The 21,923-nt window shown below is 60.0% G+C and overlaps 1 protein-coding gene across 5 annotated transcripts in view; it reads left to right on the forward strand.

Annotated features, from left to right (window-relative positions):
- The first annotated feature begins 1,001 nt into the window (after window positions 1-1,001).
- LOC144719312 (large neutral amino acids transporter small subunit 4-like) overlaps window positions 1,002-21,923 on the forward strand; it is a 32,704-nt gene continuing 11,782 nt past the window's right edge. Inside the window, exons 1-9 of one of the 5 annotated variants that reach the window (XM_078595147.1) lie at window positions 1,002-3,747; window positions 4,858-5,077; window positions 9,921-10,179; window positions 10,809-10,864; window positions 11,632-11,708; window positions 16,387-16,479; window positions 16,922-17,055; window positions 19,336-19,508; window positions 21,244-21,402. In XM_078595147.1, the coding sequence (XP_078451273.1) occupies window positions 3,136-3,747; window positions 4,858-5,077; window positions 9,921-10,179; window positions 10,809-10,864; window positions 11,632-11,708; window positions 16,387-16,479; window positions 16,922-17,055; window positions 19,336-19,508; window positions 21,244-21,402 (1,783 nt within the window). In that variant the 5' untranslated portion in view covers window positions 1,002-3,135. Of the gene's footprint in view, window positions 3,748-4,534; window positions 5,078-9,920; window positions 10,180-10,808; window positions 10,865-11,631; window positions 11,709-16,386; window positions 16,480-16,921; window positions 17,056-19,335; window positions 19,509-21,243; window positions 21,403-21,923 lie in introns of those variants that run through there. The other 4 variants (XM_078595143.1, XM_078595142.1, XM_078595146.1 and 1 more) reach the window with 4 other exon arrangements.

Below are 21,923 nucleotides of genomic sequence, written 5' to 3' on the forward strand. Positions count from 1 at the left end.
CGGTGGTAGCGAGGAGGTATGGTGTGGTGGTGGTAACGAGGTTTGGTGTGGTGGTGATGGCGGTGGTGGTGGTAGCGAGGTGTGGTGGTGGTGTTAACGAGTTGTGGTGGTGGTAACGAGGTGTGGTGGTGGCGGTGGTGGTGGTGGTAACGAGGTGTGGTGGTGGTAGCGAAGTGTGGTGGTGGTAGCGAGGAGGTGCGTTGGTGGTGGTGGAGGCATCATCGGCTGTGTCCGCGATGTCGTCTCCATGTTTAATAGCAGCAGAAGCAGCGACTCTATCATTATCATCAGCAGCAGGGGCAGCAGGTGCAGCAGGGGCAGCAGGTGCAGCAGGGGCAGCAGGTGCAGCAGGGGCAGCAGGTGCAGCAGGGGCAGCAGGTGCAGCAGGGGCAGCAGGTGCAGCAGGGGCAGCAGGTGCAGCAGGTGCAGCAGGGGCAGCAGGTGCAGCAGGGGCAGCAGGTGCAGCAGGGGCAGCAGGTGCAGCAGGGGCAGCAGGTGCAGCAGGGGCAGCAGGTGCAGCAGGGGCAGCAGGTGCAGCAGGGGTCGCGCGACTCCAGCTTCTGCCGTGGGCGGCATCGAGGAGGCGCGGGAGCGAGGGCCCAGCGGGGCCAGCTCGTGGCCAGGCGGGGCCAGCTCGTGGCCCCGCTGGGGATGTCGCCACGCGGCCTCCACCCGGAGCACGTGGTGAGCGCCACGCCACGACCGGAGTCGCTCTCGACGGGATCTCAAACGGGCGCGGCCGGTGTTGTTGTTGTTGGCACTGTTGTTGTTGTTGTCGTCGTGACGATGGTTCATGGTTATTTAACCGCACGTTCCATGAAAGTGAAACAACAAACGCTGGACGGACATCATGAGAAATGCAAATGGGGGCGTGGCATCGCGCGCGGAGTCGGGGGGCGGGGCCGGGGGGCGGAGCTTGAGCCCCACAGCCCTCCCCCACTTCAGACCCCCCTCCTCCCCCCTCCTCCTCCCCCCTCCTCCTCCCCCCTCCTCCTCCCCCCTACTCCTCCCCCCTACTCCTTTCCAATTTGCCTACTTTCCCAGAATGGGTCGTCTTGTTATACATCGAGACCCAGAGATTCATAGAGACCCACACACACTCGTAGACACACATAGAGACCCAGAGAGTCTCATACAGATACAGACGCAGGGATACATATAGACGCATCGAGACCCATACACAGACTTGCTAAGATACATAGAGACCCAGAGATAAATAGATGCTCATAGAGATTCTCAGACCTATCCACTCACAGACTCATAGGGATACATAGAGACCCGTACAGACACGCACAGACTCGTCGAGATGCATGAAGACTTATGGAGATACATATAAACTCCTAGAGATACATAGATACGAATCGTGGTACGTAGCGACTCGTCGAGATGCATTGCGAGAAGGCACGTGCCGTGCGACTGTGGCCATGCCCGCAGCAGGAGGAGGAGGGGCGCAGCAGGACCGCGGCGAGCGGAACTCGACTGTGGCCTCGAACTCCTGAACATCATCACGCTGCTGATGATGCTGATGATGCTGCTGCTGCTGATGATGATACCGCTGCTGATGATGCCGCCGCTGCTGATGCTGCCGTTGATGATGATGCGGCTGCTGCTGATGATGCGGCTGCTGCTGATGATGCGGCTGATGATGATGATGCTGCTGATGATGATGCGGCTGATGATGATGCGGCTGATGATGATGCTGCTGCTGCCATGACGCTGGCGAGGAGAGCGGAGACGCTCCGGGGAGGCTCCTCCCCGCGTCCACCTCCTCGCCCCCCCCCCCCGGTCCGCGTGACCCCCGCGGCCCAGACCGCTGCCGCCCTCTGCTGGGTGGAGCGAGAAGCGCGCGGATCGACACCGGTGACGAAGACGCGGACATTGAACAAAACATAAACAGACACTCGGCGACGTTTCGGGCCATGACCCTTCTTCAGAGCACACACACGTACAGGGGCCAAAGTGATATGAAGAAGGGCCATTGCCCGAAACGTTGCCCATTGCAATGCTCTGTTTCCCTTTTCGGGTCACACACACGGCGTGATTGAGGAATGCGCTGCGTGGCTTTGTTGACTGCTTGTCCACCTCCTGCTAACGCAGCAGGGGCAGCAGCAGGGGCAGCAGCTCCGGGTTGTTTGCCCGCCCGGTGCACGGGGCCGGGAGTTCGTCTCTCTCGAGACCCATAGACTCATCGCCATAGACTCACACCCATAGACTAAACATACACACACCTCCATAGACTCACACCCATAGACTCAACATACACACACCTCCATAGACTCAACATACACACACCTCCATAGACTCACACCCATAGACTCAACATACACACGCCTCCATAGACTCACACCCATAGACTCAACATACACACACCTCAATAGACTCACCCATAGACTCAACATACACACACCTCCATAGACTCACACCCATAGACTCAACATGCACACACCCCCATAGACTCACACCCATAGACTCAACATACACACACCTCCATAGACTCAACATACACACATCTTTATAGACTCGCATCCATAGACTCAACATACACACACCTCCATAGACTCAGCATACACACACCTCCATAGACTCACACGCATAGACTCAACATGCACACACCCTGGACTCTAACTCGGCCGCCGCAAAGGTGAGAGTCGTCGTTCTTACCGCTATTCGCGTCGTCGGCACCACCACCACCATCGGTCATCGGTCAGTATCTATCCACTGCTGCGTGAAGGCCTCCCCAATCCTCAGCCACCTCTCACGCGGTCCTGCGATGCAACAATTCGACCCGGCACCTGCGCGATTACCAAATTCGTGGTTCCATCTCCCCACTGGACGTCGTCTCGGGCGCGTTCTGTCCTTGGGCTGCCACTCCATCGTTAGTCTCGACCAGTGGCCATCGCCCCTTCTAGTAAACATAATCTATCCACTGCTGGATGAAAATCGGTGTGGTGATGTCTCTAACCTGCGTGTGTCCCTCTCTCTGTCCCTCAGTGGAATTCCCAACGCGCGCCTCTCCGTGCGTTTTTGCGCATGTCCCCGTGTGTGTTTAGTCGTATTGGCAACGTTTATAATCAGGGTCCTCGTCTACAACAGCCGGCAATTCACCGGAATTGGTTTGAGCGAGCATGACTGCTGATGAGACACAGGTTGTCGAAACCCGTCCAAAAATGTGGCGTCTTAAGACAAGATTCGAAGGTGCCATATAGCTTTATTCAATTGTCGTGGCTGCCAACAACCGCGTACGTACGCTCTGCTCGATCGAGTTGGCCTTGTAGGGGTGACGTGCGGCCACTCCCCTCCTCCTGCACCCCTTCCCCTCCTCCCACCCAACCCCCACCTCCCACACAACCCCCACCTCCCACCCTCCCGTTCAACCTAATACGGCTCTTTGCGAGGAGCGTTGCAGTCAAAACTTCTCGGCGCGGAGTCGACGGGAGCGGAGAGTCCTCGAGAAATCCGCGACGCCGTCTCTCTCCCTCCGTCTCTACATTTGTTTCTGCCACTCGCCTGGCTGTCTCCATCTCTCGCTGTCTCCATCTCTCGCTGTCTCTATCTCTCGCTGTCTCCATCTCCCGCTGTCTCCGCCTCTCGGTGCTTCTCTCCCCGCCGCTGTCTCCCTGTCTCGTTGTCTCTCTGCGTCTTCTCTCTGTCTCTCGGAGTCTCTCGTTTTTAGTTTTTGTAGCTCGTGTCTCTGGCTGCTCCTCGCCCCACCTCGCGGTGCTGGAGAGGGGTCTTCGTGCGATCCAGGTGAGTTCCAACGAGGTCTCGTGGCCCCCCCACCCGACACCCCCCTTGCCCCCGAGGAGGATCCCGGTGGGGATCGTCCACTGAATGAACCCCCGTCCAGGGCCCCTCGCGGGCCCACGCCGCGCCTGCCTTGGCGAGACGGAGTCGCCGGGCCCCCCAATTGGCACCGAGCGCGTCGCGCCGCGTGGCTCGCGATCATCAAAGCCGCGCAAGACGCCGCCTCGAGTTCACTGGCGCAGTTTTCCACGAAGAGCGCCGGCTCCGGCCAATTAGCGAGCCGCGCGCCCCACGGCCTGCCGCGTGCGCGCTAATTAAAGGGTCCACGTGGCCTGCCGCGCGCGCTAATTGTGGTACAACTGAGCACGGTCTCGCGCTAATGGTAATAATTAGGACCGCGTCGCGCGCCGACTCAAGGATACTTGACGATTGGCTCGAACAATTGGCGCAATGAGTGCCCGTGGCTCGGCGTGGAGAGGTGGGGGTGCAGGGTAGGGGGCACACGCATCCTCCCGGTACCATCGCTGTGGTGGCACAAATGCGTGTTTTGTGTGAACTCGGGAACCGCCTCTTACCTAAGAGTTCGCGCCGTGGCGGTGAAGCGCGATCGCGCGCGCGTGCGTGCCGCGCGCGTGCGCGTGCGTGCGCTTGGCGCTACGCTGCGTGCCGCGCGCGTGCGCGTGCGTGCGCTTGGCGCTACGCTGCGTGCCGCGCGCGTGCGCGTGCGTGCGGTTGGCGCGTGCGCGTGCGTGCGAACCCGGCGGTCAGAATTCGATTTCCGTTCACGGTCAACACCGATTTTCTGAACCGAGTCCTGGGTCTCCCCTAAGTCGACTCAGCCTCAAATTGGTAGCTGGTACACTGTGTAATCATCGCCACCAAGGAGACAAAGGCGGCCGGGCGTAGTGCCGGCGACCCACCCCCTCGTGTGCCGTCTTGTCATTCATAAGTGATCGGTGACAGCACTTGCCCCAACAGTCTGTAAGTCTAAACGGGGGGTCTTTGTCTTTGTATATGTGCGTGCGTATCAATATCTGCGTGTATCTGTGCGCCCCCTCAATTGCGCTCCAACCCGTCTTGCGCCCACCTCCTTCCCCGACTACTCCGTGCCAGGCCGAGCACCCCCTGCTGCTCGTCGTTAGAGGGCATTCGAGAGGGCAGCTGGCAGCCATGCCCCCCAGCCTTGCCCGGGCGCACAGCAGGCGCTGGTGGATGGCCGTGAGCGCCGTGCTGGAGAATCTGCTGCTGAGCGCCGTGCTGCTGGGCTGGGGGTCCTTGCTCATCATGCTCAAGTCGGAGGGCTTCTACTCGCACCTGTGCAGCGACAGCCCAGGTGCGTGGGGGCCCAGGTGTACGGGGGTCCAGGTGTATGAGAGTCCAAGGGCGTAGGGACACAGGTGTGTGTGGGGTCCAGGGGCGTGGAGACCCGACCCTGGCTGCCGGATCCCGTCTCATCTTGTCCCAACCCGTGTCTCTTGTGTCCCCGTGTGCCTTCTTCACATATCACTGAACCACGGCCGGTGCGCTCCACACCAGCTCGGGCACATGTTTGCTTGTCTATCTGTGTTGTGTCTCGCCGTGTCTCGCTGTGTCTCCGCGTCTCCCTGTGTCTCCGAGTCTCGCTGTGGCCCTTCTTGTACCTCGGTGTCTTGGAAGGAAACCATCTGTGAGAGGCGAGAGGCCATTCCGGGGTGCATGGTGATGTGAGAGAGAGGGCGGCATACTTCAGCGGAATCCGCCCGCACGCGCTCACGCACACGTGCGCGCTCACACACACGTGCGCTCACACACACGTGCACTCACACACATAACCACAACGAACACACACACAATGTACCTTCCCCTAACAGTAGACACACCGACACGTGCACAAACACAGCGGACACTCACGCACAGTAGACACACACAAAGACAAAGATCCCCCCCCCGTATAGCATTAACAGACTGTTGGGGCAAGTGCTGTTAGCGAGCACCCTTGAAGGTCGGCACAGCACACGAGGGGGTGGGTGGTCATCTCACACACACGTGTACACACACACAAGTGTACACACACAAGTGTACACACACATGTACACACACACACGTGTACACGTGGCTGTACCGAGCGGCTATAGGGAGCGGGGTTTATGGGCGAGGTGGGGGCGGCGGGGGAGACCCCCCCACCCCCTAACCTAGGGGGTGGCAACCTGCGGCTCTATAAAGAGCCGCACGCGTTTTCAGATTTTGTTGCCGAATTCTTGACAAGAGAAAGAGCTCGTCTTATTAGTTTGTTTGTCGCCTCCTGCCCTGACTCGTCCCAGGGCCTGCGAGTGACTCAAGTTCGAGTTCACCTCCACGACCTCGACACCTCTTCGCCCCTCCCTCCCCCCACGGGAACCCCGGCAGGTTCTGCAAACACGAGGCCCTGACGCCTCCACTCGGAGACGCGAGGAGGAGGAGGGGGGGGCGGTGTTTGTTCTAGGGGGGGGGTCTAGCGACCTTCACGGGATCCAGCGCCGCGTTCGATCTCACGACGCCCCCTCCCTCCCCCAGCCCCCCCCCTACTCTAGCCCCCCCCCCTACTCTAGCCCCCCCCCCCTACTCTAGCCCCCCCCCCCCAACTGGTGGCCAGAAGCCCCAGACTCATGTGCAGTGTCGTGACGTATGATGGTGAGTGACCCCAGTGAGTGACCCCAGTGATGGTGACCCCACTGATGGTGAGTGACCCCAGTGATGGTGACCCCACTGATGGTGAGTGACCTCAGTGATGGTGAGTGACCCCAGTGTGTGACCCCAGTGATGGTGACCCCTGTGATGGTGAGTGACCTCAGTGATGGTGAGTGACCCCAGTGATGGTGACTCCACTGATGGTGAGTGACCTCAGTGATGGTGAGTGACCCCCGTGATGGTGACCCCACTGATGGTGAGTGACCTCAGTGATGGTGAGTGACCCCCGTGATGGTGACCCCACTGATGGTGAGTGACCTCAGTGATGGTGAGTGACCCCCGTGATGGTGACCCCACTGATGGTGAGTGACCTCAGTGATGGTGAGTGACCCCCGTGATGGTGACCCCTGTGATGGTGAGTGACCTCAGTGAGTGACCCCAGTGGTGGTGACCCCTGTGATGGTGAGTGACCTCAGTGATGGTGAGTGACCCCAGTGATGGTGACCCCACTGATGGTGAGTGACCTCAGTGATGGTGAGTGACCCCCGTGATGGTGACCCCTGTGATGGTGAGTGACCTCAGTGAGTGACCCCAGTGGTGGTGACCCCTGTGATGGTGAGTGACCTCAGTGATGGTGAGTGACCCCAGTGATGGTGACCCCACTGATGGTGAGTGACCTCAGTGATGGTGATTCCTGTGATGGTGAGTGACCTCAGGGATGGTGAGTGACCCCAGTGATGGTGACCCCACTGATGGTGAGTGACCCCAGTGAGTACAGAGAGGCGAGGGGATGAGTCCACCTGACGTGCTTGGTGTAGGAAGACTGCTCCGTACCCCCCCCCCCCCCAGGACAAAGGAGCCCCCCCCCCACCGCAACTCTACGAGTCAGGATCCTGCCCCCCCCCCCCCCCACTTTCAGTGCCGCCTGCAACCTCTCCCTGTGAGCTATGAGCTAATGTCTCCCCGGTCCCCCCCATCCTCCCCTGCCCGCCCCCCACTCGCACCCCCTGTATGAACGCATCTTCCCAAGGGCCGTAACCGCAACAGCGCCCCCCATCTCCACCCCCGGCCCCCCGGCCCACTGCCAGACACAATGCCGCCTCCTCCCCAGTGCCCTCCTACCGCTCCCGCCAGGGTGCAAGAGACAATGCCGCCCCCCACTGCCCTAGCCCCCTGGGACAAGACACAAAGACACAATGCTGGGCCGCGCCCTGACAGCCCCTCCCCCTCAAGGCGGGCTACGAGTAGGAGAGGTCACCTTAAACACCCCACACTCACTACACTCACCACTCACCACACTCAACACCACGCACCACCACGCACCACTCTCACCAGCACCCCACACTCACCACACTCACCAGCACCCCACACTCACCACACTCACCAGCACCCAACACACACCACATTCACCAGAACCCCACACTCACCACACTCACCAGGCACCCCACACTCACCACACTCACCAGCACCCCACACTCACCACACTCACCAGCACCCAACACACACCACACACCACACTCACCAGAACCCCACACTCACCACACTCACCAGGCACCCCACACTCACCACACTCACCAACACCCCACACACACCACACTCACCAGCACGCACCACCACGCACCACTCACCAGCACTCCACACTCACCAGCACACACTCACCACCACACACTCACACAGAGACCCATACACTCACATAGAGACACACAAACTCACACAGAGACCCATAGACTCACACAGAAACCCACAGACTCACATGGAGACCCACAGACTCACACAGAGACCCACAGACTTACATAGAGACCCATAGACTCAAACAGAGACACATACTCACATAGAGACCCACAGACTCACAGAGACCCACAGACTCACATAGAGACCCATAGACTCACATAGAGACCCATAGACTCAAATAGAGACCCACACACTCACACAGAGACCCACAGACTCACACAGAGACACACAGACTCACACAGAGACCAACAGACTCACACAGAGACCCACAGACTCGCACAGAGACCCACAGACTCACACAGAGACCCACAGGCTCACACAGAGACCCACAGACTCACACAGAGACCCACAGACTGACACAGAGACCCACAGACACGCACAGAGACCCACAGACTCACACAGAGACCCACAGACTCACATAAAGACCCACAGACTCACACAGAGACCCACAGACTCACACAGAGACACACAGACTCACACAGAGACCCACAGACTCACACAGAGACCCACAGACTCGCACAGAGACCCACAGACTCACACAGAGACCCACAGACTCACACAAGAGACCCACAGACTCACATAGAGACCCACAGACTCACATAGAGACCCACAGACTCACATAGAGACCCATAGACTCAAACAGAGACACACAGACTCACATAGAGACCCACAGACTCACAGAGACCCACAGACTCACATAGAGACCCATAGACTCACATAGAGACCCACAGACTCACATAGAGACCCATAGACTCACATAGAGACCCACAGACTCACACAGAGGCCCACAGACTCGCACAGAGACCCACAGACTCACACAGAGACCCACAGACTCACACAGAGACCCACAGACTCGCACAGAGACCCACAGACTGACACAGAGACCCACAGACACGCACAGAGACCCACAGACTCACACAGAGACCCACAGACTCACATAAAGACCCACAGACTCACACAGATACCCACAGACCCACATAGAGACCCACATACTCACATAGAGACCCACAGACTCACATAGAGACCCACAGACTCGCATAGAGACCCACAGACTCACACAAGAGACCCACAGACTCACATAGAGACCCACAGACTCACACAGAGACACACAGACTCACACAGAGACCCACAGACTCACACAGAGACCCACAGACTCGCACAGAGACCCACAGACTCACACAGAGACCCACAGACTCACACAGAGACCCACAGACTCGCACAGAGACCCACAGACTGACACAGAGACCCACAGACACGCACAGAGACCCACAGACTCACACAGAGACCCACAGACTCACATAAAGACCCACAGACTCACACAGAGACCCACAGACCCACATAGAGACCCACAGACTCACATAGAGACCCACAGACTCACATAGAGACCCACAGACTCACATAGAGACCCACAGACTCACACAAGAGACCCACAGACTCACATAGAGACCCACAGACTCACATAGAGACCCACAGACTCACATAGAGACCCACAGACTCACACAAGAGACCCGCCAACAAGTCCACGAGGCAGCTCGCAGTGCCCCCCCCCACCCACTTCCTGCGCCACCCCACGCAGGAGCTTCGCTCTTAACCCAATTAGTTTACATGCATTCATTAGTTACTTCATTTGTCGATTGATTGGGCAAAGACAGCACTTGGCGGGAGTCTCCGTGAGTCTTGAGACTGAGCGCGCCTCTCCTGGATGATGCGCGTGGGGACGGTGACCGCCGCCGCCGTGTGACTCTGCAGCCTCGGGCTCTCTTCAACTTTCGTTCGACGACTTTGTTTGCATTTCTTAGCGAACCACAGCAACGCCTCCTCCTCCTCGCCCTCCTCGCCGTCGTCGGCGGTGCTGGCCCTGCTGGCCGGGAACGCGAGCGCGCCTCCTCCTCCTCCCCCGCTCTCCGCGCACGCCCGGGGGTGGGCGGTGTGCCGCGATCAGGACGAGGTCCTGAACCTCGCCTTCACCGTGGGCTCCTTTCTGCTCAGCGCCGTCACGCTGCCCCTCGGCATCGTCATGGACAGATACGGCCCGCGCAAGATCCGCCTCGTGGGCAGGTGAGGGTGCGGGCTGGGGAGGGTGCGGGCTGGGGAGGGTGCGGGCTGGGGAGGGTGCGGGCTGGGGAGGGTGCGGGCTGGGCAGGGTGCGGGCTGGGGAGGGTGCGGGCTGGGGAGGGTGCGGGCTGGGCAGGGTGCGGGCTGGGGAGGGTGCGGGCTGGGGAGGGTGCGGGCTGGGGAGGGTGCGGGCTGGGCAGGGTGCGGGCTGGGGAGGGTGCGGGCTGGGGAGGGTGCGGGCTGGGGAGGATGCGGGCTGGGAGGGTGCGGGCTGGGGAGCTAATACAGCTCAGTGGGCCTTACCTGGTAAATAAAAACATTGATTAGTTGATGGTTCAGTTTTGCTTTGCACCCGGGACACCAGAGCAGAATCACGGCACCCGCACCACCCCTCCGTAGACACTCGCAGTCCCCTAGCCCCGCCGTCGGGACGATGGTGAACAAACAGCCCAGGAAATGTCAAGGGCATGTTTTTTTCGTGGTCCCCTCTGGAGTTGTTTGGCTATCGACAAAGATCTCGCGAGCCCCCGGCAGAGAGCCAGGGACGGGGTCTGTCCACACAAGCGGCTGCGTGGCTGTCGTGCCCCGCATTGGTCACTCGCTACCCCCTGCCGCCCCCTCACCCCCCGCAGCTCAAGCTTCATGCTCTCGTGTCTTCTCATCGCGTATGGAGCGAGCAACCCCAAGAGTGAGTCCCCTGAAGCCACCACAACCCCACGGGGATTCATACCTGACCCCTGACCCCCAGGACCCACATCCCCCCCCCCCCCCATCTGCCCAGACCACCGCGGTCCTGTCCTCGACCCCCAAACCCCGGAACCCATCCCCCGCTCCCCCCCTCACCCCTCACACCCCCCCCCCCCTCCCCGTGAGCCCCACGCAGCCCCGTACTGGACCGAGGCGGCCCTCGCTCTGATGCTGCTGCCGCTGCGTCGCGGCGGCGTGCGGGTGGATCGGGATACAGCGAACGCGTCACAGCCAGGGGCACACACACACAACTATCCTTGTTAACAATTATAATTGTTATTAGTGCGTGCGCGTGTGTGCGCGCGTGTGCAATGATCCTCACCCGGATTCAACCCCAACCCGAGCTCCAAGTAGAGGCCACACCTCTAACCCAAGCACTGATTCTGACCTCTACGCCACATTCTAACCCCGACCTAGAACTAACCCCAGCCCTGACCCTGATGCTAGCCCTGACCCTGATTCTAGCCCTGACCCTGATCCCAGCCCTGACCCTGACCCCAGCCTGACCCTGACGCTAGAACTAACCCCAGCCCTGACCCCAGCCTGACCCTAGACCTGACCCCAGCCCTTACCCTGATCCCAGCCTGACCCTGACCCCAGCTCTGACCCCAGCTCTGACCCTGACCCCAGCCTGACCCTGACCCCAGCCTGACCATGACGCTAGACCTGACCCCAGCCCTGACCCCAGCCCTGACCCTGTCTCCCCAGCTCTGTCCGTGCTCATCTTCGTGGCGCTGTCGCTGAACGGATTTGGCGGCATGTGCATCGTCTTCTCCTCGCTCACGGTGCGTCGTCTCCAGCGACCCCAACTAGATCCCCGCGCACGGCCAACACCAGTGACGATTATCTGAACCGGTTTTGCGCCTCGCCTCGGTCGACTCAACCTTACATGCTTACCTTGGGTGATGTGCCAATGTCGCCCCAAGGGAGACATAGGCGGCTGGGGGTCACGCTGACCACCAAACCCCTTGTGTGTCGTGCTGGCCTTAATAGGTGCTCGCTAGCGGCACTTTAGCCCAACAGTCTGTGGTGAGTTTGCAGTGGGTGAGTGTGGTGCCTGTGGTGAGTGTGCATGTGGGTGAGTGTGGTGCCTGTGGTGAGTGTGCAGTGGGTGAGTGTGGTGTCTGTGGTGAGTGTGCATTGGGTGAGTGTGGTGCCTGTGGTGAGTGTGCATGTGGGTGAGTGTGGTGTCTGTGGTGAGTGTGCAGTGGGTGAGGTGGTGCCTGTGGTGAGTGTGCAGTGGGTGAGTGTGGTGTCTGTGGTGAGTGTGCAGTGGGTGAGTGTGGTGCCTGTGGTGAGTGTGCATTGGGTGAGTGTGGTGCCTGTGGTGAGTGTGCATGTGGGTGAGTGTGGTGTCTGTGGTGAGTGTGCAGTGGGTGAGGTGGTGCCTGTGGTGAGTGTGCAGTGGGTGAGGTGGTGCCTGTGGTGAGGGTGCAGTGGGTGAGTGTGGTGCCTGTGGTGAGTGTGCAGTGGGTGAGTATGGTGCCTATGGTGAGGGTGCAGTGGGTGAGTGTGGTGTCTGTGGTGAGTGTGCAGTGGGTGAGTATGGTGTCTGTGGTGAGTGTGCAGTGGGTGAGTGTGGTGTCTGTGGTGAGTGTGCAGTGGGTGAGTGTGGTGTCTGTGGTGAGTGTGCAGTGGGTGAGTGTGGTGTCTGTGGTGAGTGTGCAGTGGGTGAGGTGGTGTCTGTGGTGAGTGTGCAGTGGGTGAGTATGGTGCCTATGGTGAGGGTGCAGTGGGTGAGTGTGGTGTCTGTGGTGAGTGTGCAGTGGGTGAGGTGGTGCCTGTGGTGAGTGTGCAGTGGGTGAGTATGGTGCCTATGGTGAGGGTGCAGTGGGTGAGTGTGGTGTCTGTTGTGAGTGTGCAGTGGGTGAGGTGGTGCCTGTGGTGAGTGTGCAGTGGGTGAGTATGGTGCCTGTGGTGAGTGTGCATGTGGGTGAGTATGGTGTCTGTGGTGAGTGTGCAGTGGGTGAGTATGGTGCCTATGGTGAGGGTGCAGTGGGTGAGTGTGGTGTCTGTGGTGAGTGTGCAGTGGGTGAGTGTGGTGTCTGTGGTGAGTGTGCAGTGGGTGAGTGTGGTGTCTGTGGTGAGTGTGCAGTGGGTGAGTGTGGTGTCTGTGGTGAGTGTGCAGTGGGTGAGTGTGGTGTCTGTGGTGAGTGTGCAGTGGGTGAGTGTGGTGTCTGTGGTGAGTGTGCAGTGGGTGAGGTGGTGTCACGCGCGCAGGTGAGGCGAGGTTTGAGGCAGCGCCACATAAAGGGGTTGGGAGGGGGGCTGTGTGTGTAGGGGATGTGTGTGTGTAGGGGATGTGTGTGTGTGTAGGGGCTGTGTGTGTGTGTTGGGGCTGTGTGTTGGGGCTGTGTGTAGGGGTTGTGTGTGTAGGGGCTCTGTGTGTAGGGGCTGTGTGTGTAGGGGTTGTTGTGTGTAGGGGCTGTGTATGTGTAGGGGCTGTGTGTGTAGGGGCTGTGTGTGTAGGGGCTGTGTGTGTGTAGGGGCTGTGTGTGTAGGGGCTGTGTGTGTTGGGGCTGTGTGTGTGTGTAGGGGCTGTGTGTGTAGGGGCTGTGTGTGTTGGGGCTGAGTGTGTGTGTGTAGGGGTTGTGTGTGTTGGGGCTGTGTGTGTGTGTAGGGGTTGTGTGCGTACGGGCTGTGTGTGTAGGGGCTGTGTGTGTAGGGGTTGTGTGTGTAGGGGCTGTGTGTGTAGGGGCTGTGTGTGTGTGTGTAGGGGCTGTGTGTGTAGGGGCTGTGTGTGTGTGTAGGGATGTGTGTGTGTAGGGGTTGTGTGTGTGTGTGTGTAGGGGCTGTGTGTGTAGGGGCTGTGTGTGTAGGGGCTGTGTGTGTGTGTAGGGATGTGTGTGTGTAGGGGCTGTGTGTGTGTGTGTAGGGGCTGTGTGTAGGGGCTGTGTGTGTGTGTGTAGGGATGTGTGTGTGTAGGGGCTGTGTGTGTGTGTGTGTAGGGGCTGTGTGTGTAGGGGCTGTGTGTGTAGGGGCTGTGTGTGTAGGGGCTGTGTGTGTGTGTAGGGGCTGTGTGTGTAGGGGCTGTGTGTGTGTGTAGGGTTGTGTGTGTGTAGGGGCTGTGTGTGTGGGGGCTGTGTGTGTAGGGGCTGTGTGTGTGTGTTTAGGGGTTGTGTATGTAGGGGCTGTGTGTGTGTAGGGGTTGTGTGTGTGTTGGGGCTGTGTGTGTAGGGGCTGTGTGTGTGTGTAGGGGCTGTATGTGTGTTGGGGCGGTGTGTGTGTGTGTGTTGGGGCTGTGTGTGTGTAGGGGTTGTGTGTGTAGGGGCTGTGTGTGTGTTGGGGCGGTGTGTGTGTGTGTGTGTTGGGGCTGTGTGTGTGTAGGGGTTGTGTGTAGGGGCTGTGTGTGTGTGTGTTGGGGCTGTGTGTGTGTAGGGGTTGTGTGTGTAGGGGCTGTGTGTGTGTGTAGGGGCTGTGTGTGTGTTGGGGCTGTGTGTGTGTGTTGGGGCTGTGTGGGCAGCACAGGGCCCCGGCTCGCATGGCCAGGTCAGAGGGGGGCGTTGCCGCGAGCCCGGCCCGCGATTGGCCCTCGACCTCGACCCCCGCCGGCTGCCCCACGCCGGGGCCCGCGCCGTGACGCGCCCAACACGACGACAAAACACAACTCACAACAAGCGAAGGCCAAGTTGGTGACCCCGCACGAACGACCCCCACTCCACCACTCCAGCCCCGCCCCGCCACCGCCCCTACCTGAGCAGGGTCACCTTCCCAGTGCCCACGAGTCCCAGGCACCCCCCCCCCACCACCCCCACGTCCCCCACGCTGCCGCCGTGGTCACGCGTGCGCGCGAACACACGCGGGGCATGCGAGAATGTAGCGTGGGATGGTGTGTGTAGGAGTGTATGTTTTTGGAGGTGTGTCTGTGTGCCTGCGTGTGTGTAGGGGTGTGTGTTTGTGTGTGTGCGTGTGTGTGTGGAGCGGTGGTGTTGAGATTAGCGCGCTGCGCTACGAACCTGGCGACCCGGGTTCGATTCCCACTCACGGCCAACACCAGTGACGATTATTTGAACCGGTCCTAGGTCGACTAGGGGAGGTCCTGGGGAGACAAAGGCGGCCGGGCGTGGTCCTGGCCACCCACCCCCTCGTGTGCCGTGCTGGCCTTCATAGGTGCTCGCGAATAGCACTTGCCCCAACAGTCTGTTCAGGCTATATGGGGGATCTTTGTCTGTCTGTGTGTCTGTGTGTCTGTGTGTATGTCTGTGTGTATGTCTGTGTGTCTGTCTGTATGTGTCTGTCTATGGCTCTGTGCTTCAGTGATGACGTGGGACAGCTGTTAAACGGTCTTTGGTCGTCTCCAAGCCGATTCGTGATCGCCCGTGACAAGGCAGCTATGAGCTGCAAAGACAAAGATCCCCGGTATAGCCTGACCAGACTGTTGGGGCAAGTGCACAGCACACGAGGGGGTGGGTGTCCAGCACCACCCCCGGTCGCATTTGTCTCCCCAGTGGCGATGTTTAAACACCGCACCAGATACTTATTTGAGGCTGAGTCGACCTAGGGGAGGCCCAGGACCGGTTTTAAATGTTCTTCACTGTCGCCGGGTTCGTTGCGCGTCCTATGAGTCGACCCCTGAAGCGTCACCTGGTTTGAAAGGAGGAGCGGTGGGGGGGGCAGGTAACGTGAAGCAAACTCCCTCGGAATCCGCGGTGAGAGGCCCGTGCACGAGGCGAGGTTGAACGACAACAAGTCGCGACTTGACCCGTTCAGAAGCGGCTGGTGAGGGGTGGGGTGAGGCCTTGCACAGGGAGCTGCAGCTGCGTGTCGCGCACTGCGCTACGAACCCGGCGACACGAGTTCGATTCCCGCTGACGACCAACACCAGCGACGATTAACGGTTAAGGGCCTCCGCTATGTCGACTCAGCTCCAAATCAGTACCTGGTGTAGTTTGTAATCCTCACCACTGGGGAGACAAAGGTGGCCGGGCGTGGTGTTGGCCACCCACCCCCTCGTGTTCCGTGCCGGCCTTCATAGGTGCTTGCTAACAGCACTTGCCCCAACAGTCTGTTAAAGCTACACGGGGCATCTTTGTCTCTGTGTGTGTATGTTGCGCGGTGTGTGTACAAAGTTTGCACAAAATCAGCAATGTGGTGCAGCCCCTCCTGGCTCTGACAGTCCTCGTTCTCCACGCCACCGGTGGCATCAGCACGTGCTGTGAGGACGTCAACGCCAAGAGTGGGACATTAGAGTCGTGCGACCCCAACTGTGGCCCATGAAATAACACAAATAAAGACACCTCGAGACACACACACACAGATATATAGAGATGCACTAAAGACGAGCAGCAGCAGGACCTCGAGCTCTTGAACCACAGCGCTGCTGTAGCTGCTGATGCTGTTGCTGCTGCTGCTGCTGTTGCTGCTGCTGTTGCTGCTGTTGCCATATTTTGGACTGTGGCTGTGTGTGTGTGTGCGTGCTGCTGTACGCGGTGTGTGATGACACGTGTCCCCTTCCCACCCCAGCTGCCCAACTTGTTTGGGAACCTGCGCTCCACATTCATCGCGCTCATGGTGGGCTCCTACGCCTCCGCCGCCGTCACCTTCCCTGCGGTCAAGGTCAGCTTGGGCAGCGAGTGGGGGCAAGGCGCCCCCACCCCCCTCCATGATGTCAACTACTCCCATAACTCTAAGAGCCATATCTAACGCTGACCACAACTCTATCAGCATCGTCAGTTCTAACCGTGATTCTAACCACACCTCTATACCTATCATTACGCCTAACGCGATCACGTTCATGAACCGCAGCACTAACCACACCTCTATCCCTATCATCAACCCTATCACTAACCCTAATGCGATCACGATCATTCATCTTAGTCCTCATTATACACCCCATAGCCCTAAACCAAACACTAACACCAAACTCACCACGCTACCCATACCCCCTAATTCCAATGCAGCGGCATCCATCCTCAGCATCTCCCGGCCTTTTTTCCCTCTTGAGCGTGTCCTCACCTGCCCAGGTGACACACAGCCCCCCTCCGCCCCCCCCCCCCAGGTGCTGTATGACGCGGGCGTGCCCTTCGTGTGGCTGCTGCTGGGCTGGGCACTGCTGGCGGTGCTCGTCTTCGCCAACTGCTTCATGCACTGGCCCCTGGAGCCGTTCCCCGCTCCGGAGGAGATGGACTACGCGTGCGTTACTTGGTCACCCCACGGAGAGAAAGGCCTCGCCGAGTCTCGTGGTTATCTTTCAGGAGGGTCCTGCCACGTTATCGTAGCAGCGGGGGGGGGGGGGGGGCTATAATGATGTTGTACGGTACTCTGCACAAACTACTCCACACAGCGACGAGCATCGCCCCCTGCTGGCACCAGACAAATGCCCCGGGGGCACTCTTGCCACTGAGACTCTCACCTGGGCTCTTCAGTCCTCACCTGGTTAAACTAAGCCAACTTCAGCTATCACCTGGTTAAACTAAACCAACTTGAGTCATCATCTGGTTAAACTAAACCAACTTGAGTCATCATCTGGTTAAACTAAACCAACTTGAGTCATCATCTGGTTAAACTAAACCAACTTGAGTCATCATCTGGTTAAACTAAACCAACTTGAGTCATCATCTGGTTAAACTAAAAAAACTTGAGTCATCATCTGGTTAAACTAAACCAACTTGAGTCATCATCTGGTTAAACTAAACCAACTTGAGTCATCATCTGGTTAAACTAAACCAACTTGAGTCATCACCTGGTTAAACTAAACCAACTTGAGTCATCATCTGGTTAAACTAAACCAACTTCAGCTATCACCTGGTTAAACTAAACCAACTTCAGCTATCATCTGGTTAAACTAAACCAACTTGAGTCATCATCTGGTTAAACTAAACCAACTTGAGTCATCATCTGGTTAAACTAAACCAACTTGAGTCATCATCTGGTTAAACTAAACCAACTTGAGTCATCATCTGGTTAAACTAAACCAACTTGAGTCATCACCTGGTTAAACTAAACCAACTTGAGTCATCATCTGGTTAAACTAAACCAACTTGAGTCATCATCTGGTTAAACTAAACCAACTTGAGTCATCATCTGGTTAAACTAAACCAACTCCTCTAGATTCTAATGGCGGAAATCGTGGGAATTTGTTTTAATTTAAGCAAATTTGGACCGTCATGCCGACGCTCCCACTACGCCCCGCTCCCACTACGCCCCGCTCCCACTACGCCCCGCTCCCACTACGCCCCGCTCCCACTACGCCCCGCTCCCACTACGCCCCGCTCCCACTACGCCCCGCTCCCACTACGCCCCGCTCCCACTACGCCCCGCTCCCACTACGCCCCGCTCCCACTACGCCCCGCTCCCACTACGCCCCGCTCCCACTACGCCCCGCTCCCACTACGCCCCGCTCCCACTACGCCCCGCTCCCACTACGCCCCGCTCCCACTACGCCCCGCTCCCACTACGCCCCGCTCCCACTACGCCCCGCTCCCACTACGCCCCGCTCCCACTACGCCCCGCTCCCACTACGCCCCGCTCCCACTACGCCCCGCTCCCACTACGCCCCGCTCCCACTACGCCCCGCTCCCACTACGCCCCGCTCCCACTACGCCCCGCTCCCACTACGCCCCGCTCCCACTACGCCCCGCTCCCACTACGCCCCGCTCCCACTACGCCCCGCTCCCACTACGCCCCGCTCCCACTACGCCCCGCTCCCACTACGCCCCGCTCCCACTACGCCCCGCTCCCACTACGCCCCGCTCCCACTACGCCCCGCTCCCACTACGCCCCGCTCCCACTACGCCCCGCTCCCACTACGCCCCGCTCCCACTACGCCCCGCTCCCACTACGCCCCGCTCCCACTACGCCCCGCTCCCACTACGCCCCGCTCCCACTACGCCCCGCTCCCACTACGCCCCGCTCCCACTACGCCCCGCTCCCGGCTGCTGGATTCGAACCGTGAACCTCTGAAAGCAAGCGAGGAGCGCGCGTCAGGGTCCACATTCGGGCTACGCATAGCGATCACCACCCCCCACACCCAAAACCAACCCTGGGCAGGACCCTCCTGACAAAGAGCCCTAAGACCCGGCGAGGTTCTCGTGGGTGCGCTCGCGGGGTGTGAACGGCGAATCACCGTGTGACGTTCGCCGACGTCGGTGGCGCCAACGTCAGCTGCGGCCCAGGCACCGCGGCCCACGACTGCGACTCTGGTCACGAACAGTCAACGTAGGACATCTGCAAGCGTTCACTGCGTCGGCAGGAAGCCAATTATGGGTCAAGGTTCTGGTTATCGAGTTGGGGAGAGGCGGCGTTGTGTGGGAGGGCTCTGAGCCACTTCCCCACCCCGCCGCACTCAGGTGCGCTCTGCATCCACAGCCTCTCTGGATCGAGTCCCCTTGTGATTCGAGTCTACGAGTCGGCTCAATGTAAGCCGAGGTCTCCGTGCCGTGTTTGTATCCCTCCGTGGGCCCCGCGCGCCAGGCTGAGGATGAAGCTATCGTGGCTGGGCCTCGACCACAGGGTGACAGGGCCCCGCTTCTCCTCCTACCTCTCCTCTGTGGGCCAGCGCCTGAGCGCGACCCCCGGGGCCGACGCAACAACCAAGGGCCGAGCGGATGGTTACCTGGAGGTCCCCAACGCGCCCGCTGGCAACGGTACGTGGGCAGCGCTGAGGTTGGGGGACGGAGGGATGGGGAGGAGGTAGGATGGAGGGGAGGGATGGGGGGAGGAGGGATAGGGATGAGGTTGGATGGGAGGAGGGATGGGGGGAGCAGGGATGGGGATGAGGTGGGATGGGAGGAGGGATGGAGGGGAGGAGGGATGGGGAGGGGAGGAGGGATGGAGGGGAGGAGGGATGGGGAGGAGGGATGGGGAGGAGGGATGGGGAGGAGGAGGGATGGGGGGGAGGAGGGATGGAGGGGAGGAGGGATGGGGAGGAGGAGGGATGGAGGGGAGGAGGGATGGAGGGGAGGAGGGATGGAGGGGAGGAGGGATGGGGAGGAGGAGGGATGGAGGGGAGGAAGGATGGGGAGGAGGAGGGATGGGAGGAGGAGGGATGGGGAGGAGGAGGGATGGAGGGGAGGAGGGATGGGGAGGAGGAGGGATGGGGGGAGAAGGGATGGAGGGGAGGAGGGATGGGGAGGAGGAGGGATGGGAGGAGGAGGGATGGGGAGGAGGAGGGATGGAGGGGAGGAGGGATGGGGAGGAGGAGGGATGGGGGGGAGGAGGGATGGGGAGGAGGAGGGATGGAGGGGAGGAGGGATGGGGAGGAGGAGGGATGGGGGGGAGGAGGGATGGAGGGGAGGAGGGATGGGGAGGAGGAGGGATGGAGGGGAGGAGGGATGGGGAAGAGGAGGGATGGGAGGAGGAGGGATGGAGGGGAGAAGGGATGGAGGGGAGGAGGGATGGGGAGGAGGAGGGATGGGAGGAGGAGGGATGGGGAGGAGGAGGGATGGGGAGGAGGAGGGATGGAGGGGAGGAGGGATGGGGAGGAGGAGGGATGGAGGGGAGGAGGGATGGGGAGGAGGAGGGATGGGAGGAGGAGGGATGGGAGGAGGAGGGATGGAGGGGAGAAGGGATGGAGGGGAGGAGGGATGGGGAGGAGGAGGGATGGGAGGAGGAGGGATGGGGAGGGATGGAGGGGAGGAGGGATGGGGAGGAGGAGGGATGGAGGGGAGGAGGGATGGGAGGAGGAGGGATGGGAGGAGGAGGGATGCGGTGGGGAATTCATTTCAGCCGGGTCCGTCCGGCTCGTTGAGCCGACGAATATGTCCTCACCCGACACCACCAATTTCAGGGTACATCTCGCTGTGGCTACGAGACTCGCAGGCACGCGCCACTTCCTCCTCCCGTGTGCAAGCGCCCCGCCGGAAAACATTCGCCGAGGAATTAAAGCTGCGTTTGGAACTATCGCACGTGACCTTAGAAGCACCCGTTCCGTGGTAGGAGAGGGCAACTGAGAAAGGGCAGCGGACCGAAACGTCGGGCGTTTCTCAGCGGGACCACGTCCTTGCCGATTGCGGCGTTGCGCAACGTCGCAGCGCCGTGTGGCACAACGCGCGCGCTGATAGCGGCAGCAACAGCAGCGGCAGCAGCAGCAGCTGCCGCCCCTTGCCAGCGGCTGTGTCAAGGTCCCGCCGGGAGGGCACCGCGGGCGACCCTGCCGCGACGTCCGTCACGGGGCTCGGTGGGGGCTCGCGGGGCGCTGTCCACCGCCGCCGACCCCTATGCTGACCCACGACCCTCGCATTGTGCCCGTCCTCCCCTCCTGTCACGTCCCGCCCTGTGCCCACACCCCCGCCCTGACCTCGTTATCTCTCGGACCCCTCCAAACCTTGACCCCCTGACCCCCGTGTCCCCCTGTGTACCCCCGACCTCCGCGCCCCGTAGGGCCGCCGCCGCCGCCGCCGTTCACCCGCAGCGTGTGCACGCCCATCCTGCTCTGGAGCCTGGTCACCATGAGCGTCACGCAGCTGCGTCTCATCTTCTACCTGGGCGCCATGAACTCCATGCTCGAGTTCCTGGCCGAGGGCGACGATCCCGCGGCAGGTGCCGGGTGCACGCCACACTCGCCATATAGCACTAGCCATATAGTGCTAGCCATGTAGAACTAGCCATATAGTACTAGTCATATAGTACTAGCCATATAGTACTAGCCATATAGTACTAGCTATACAGCACTAGCCATATAGTACTAGCCATGTAGTACTCGCCCTAGACATATAGTACTCGCCCTATATATGCAGCAGTCGCTATTCCATTACGGCAATTGTGTGCGTACCAATTGTGTGCGTACCAATTGTGTGCGCGTGTGTCCGTGTGCGCGTGTGTCCGTGTGCGCGTGTCTCTGTGTCCGTGTGTGTCTGTGCGTGTGTGTCTGTGTGCATGTGTCTGTGTGTGTGCATGCCTCTGTGTGCGCGTGTCTCTGTGTGTCTGTGTGCGTGTGTGTCTGTGTGCACGTGTCTCTGTGTGCGCGTGTCTCTGTGTGTCTGTGTGCACGTGTCTCTGTGTCCGTGTGTGTCTGTGCGTGTGTGTCTGTGTGCATGTGTCTGTGTGTGCGCATGTCTCTG

This window comes from Lampetra planeri, chromosome 6 (genome assembly GCF_965212315.1).
Source record: "Lampetra planeri chromosome 6, kcLamPlan1.2.h2, whole genome shotgun sequence".
Lineage (NCBI taxonomy): Eukaryota > Metazoa > Chordata > Hyperoartia > Petromyzontiformes > Petromyzontidae > Lampetra > Lampetra planeri.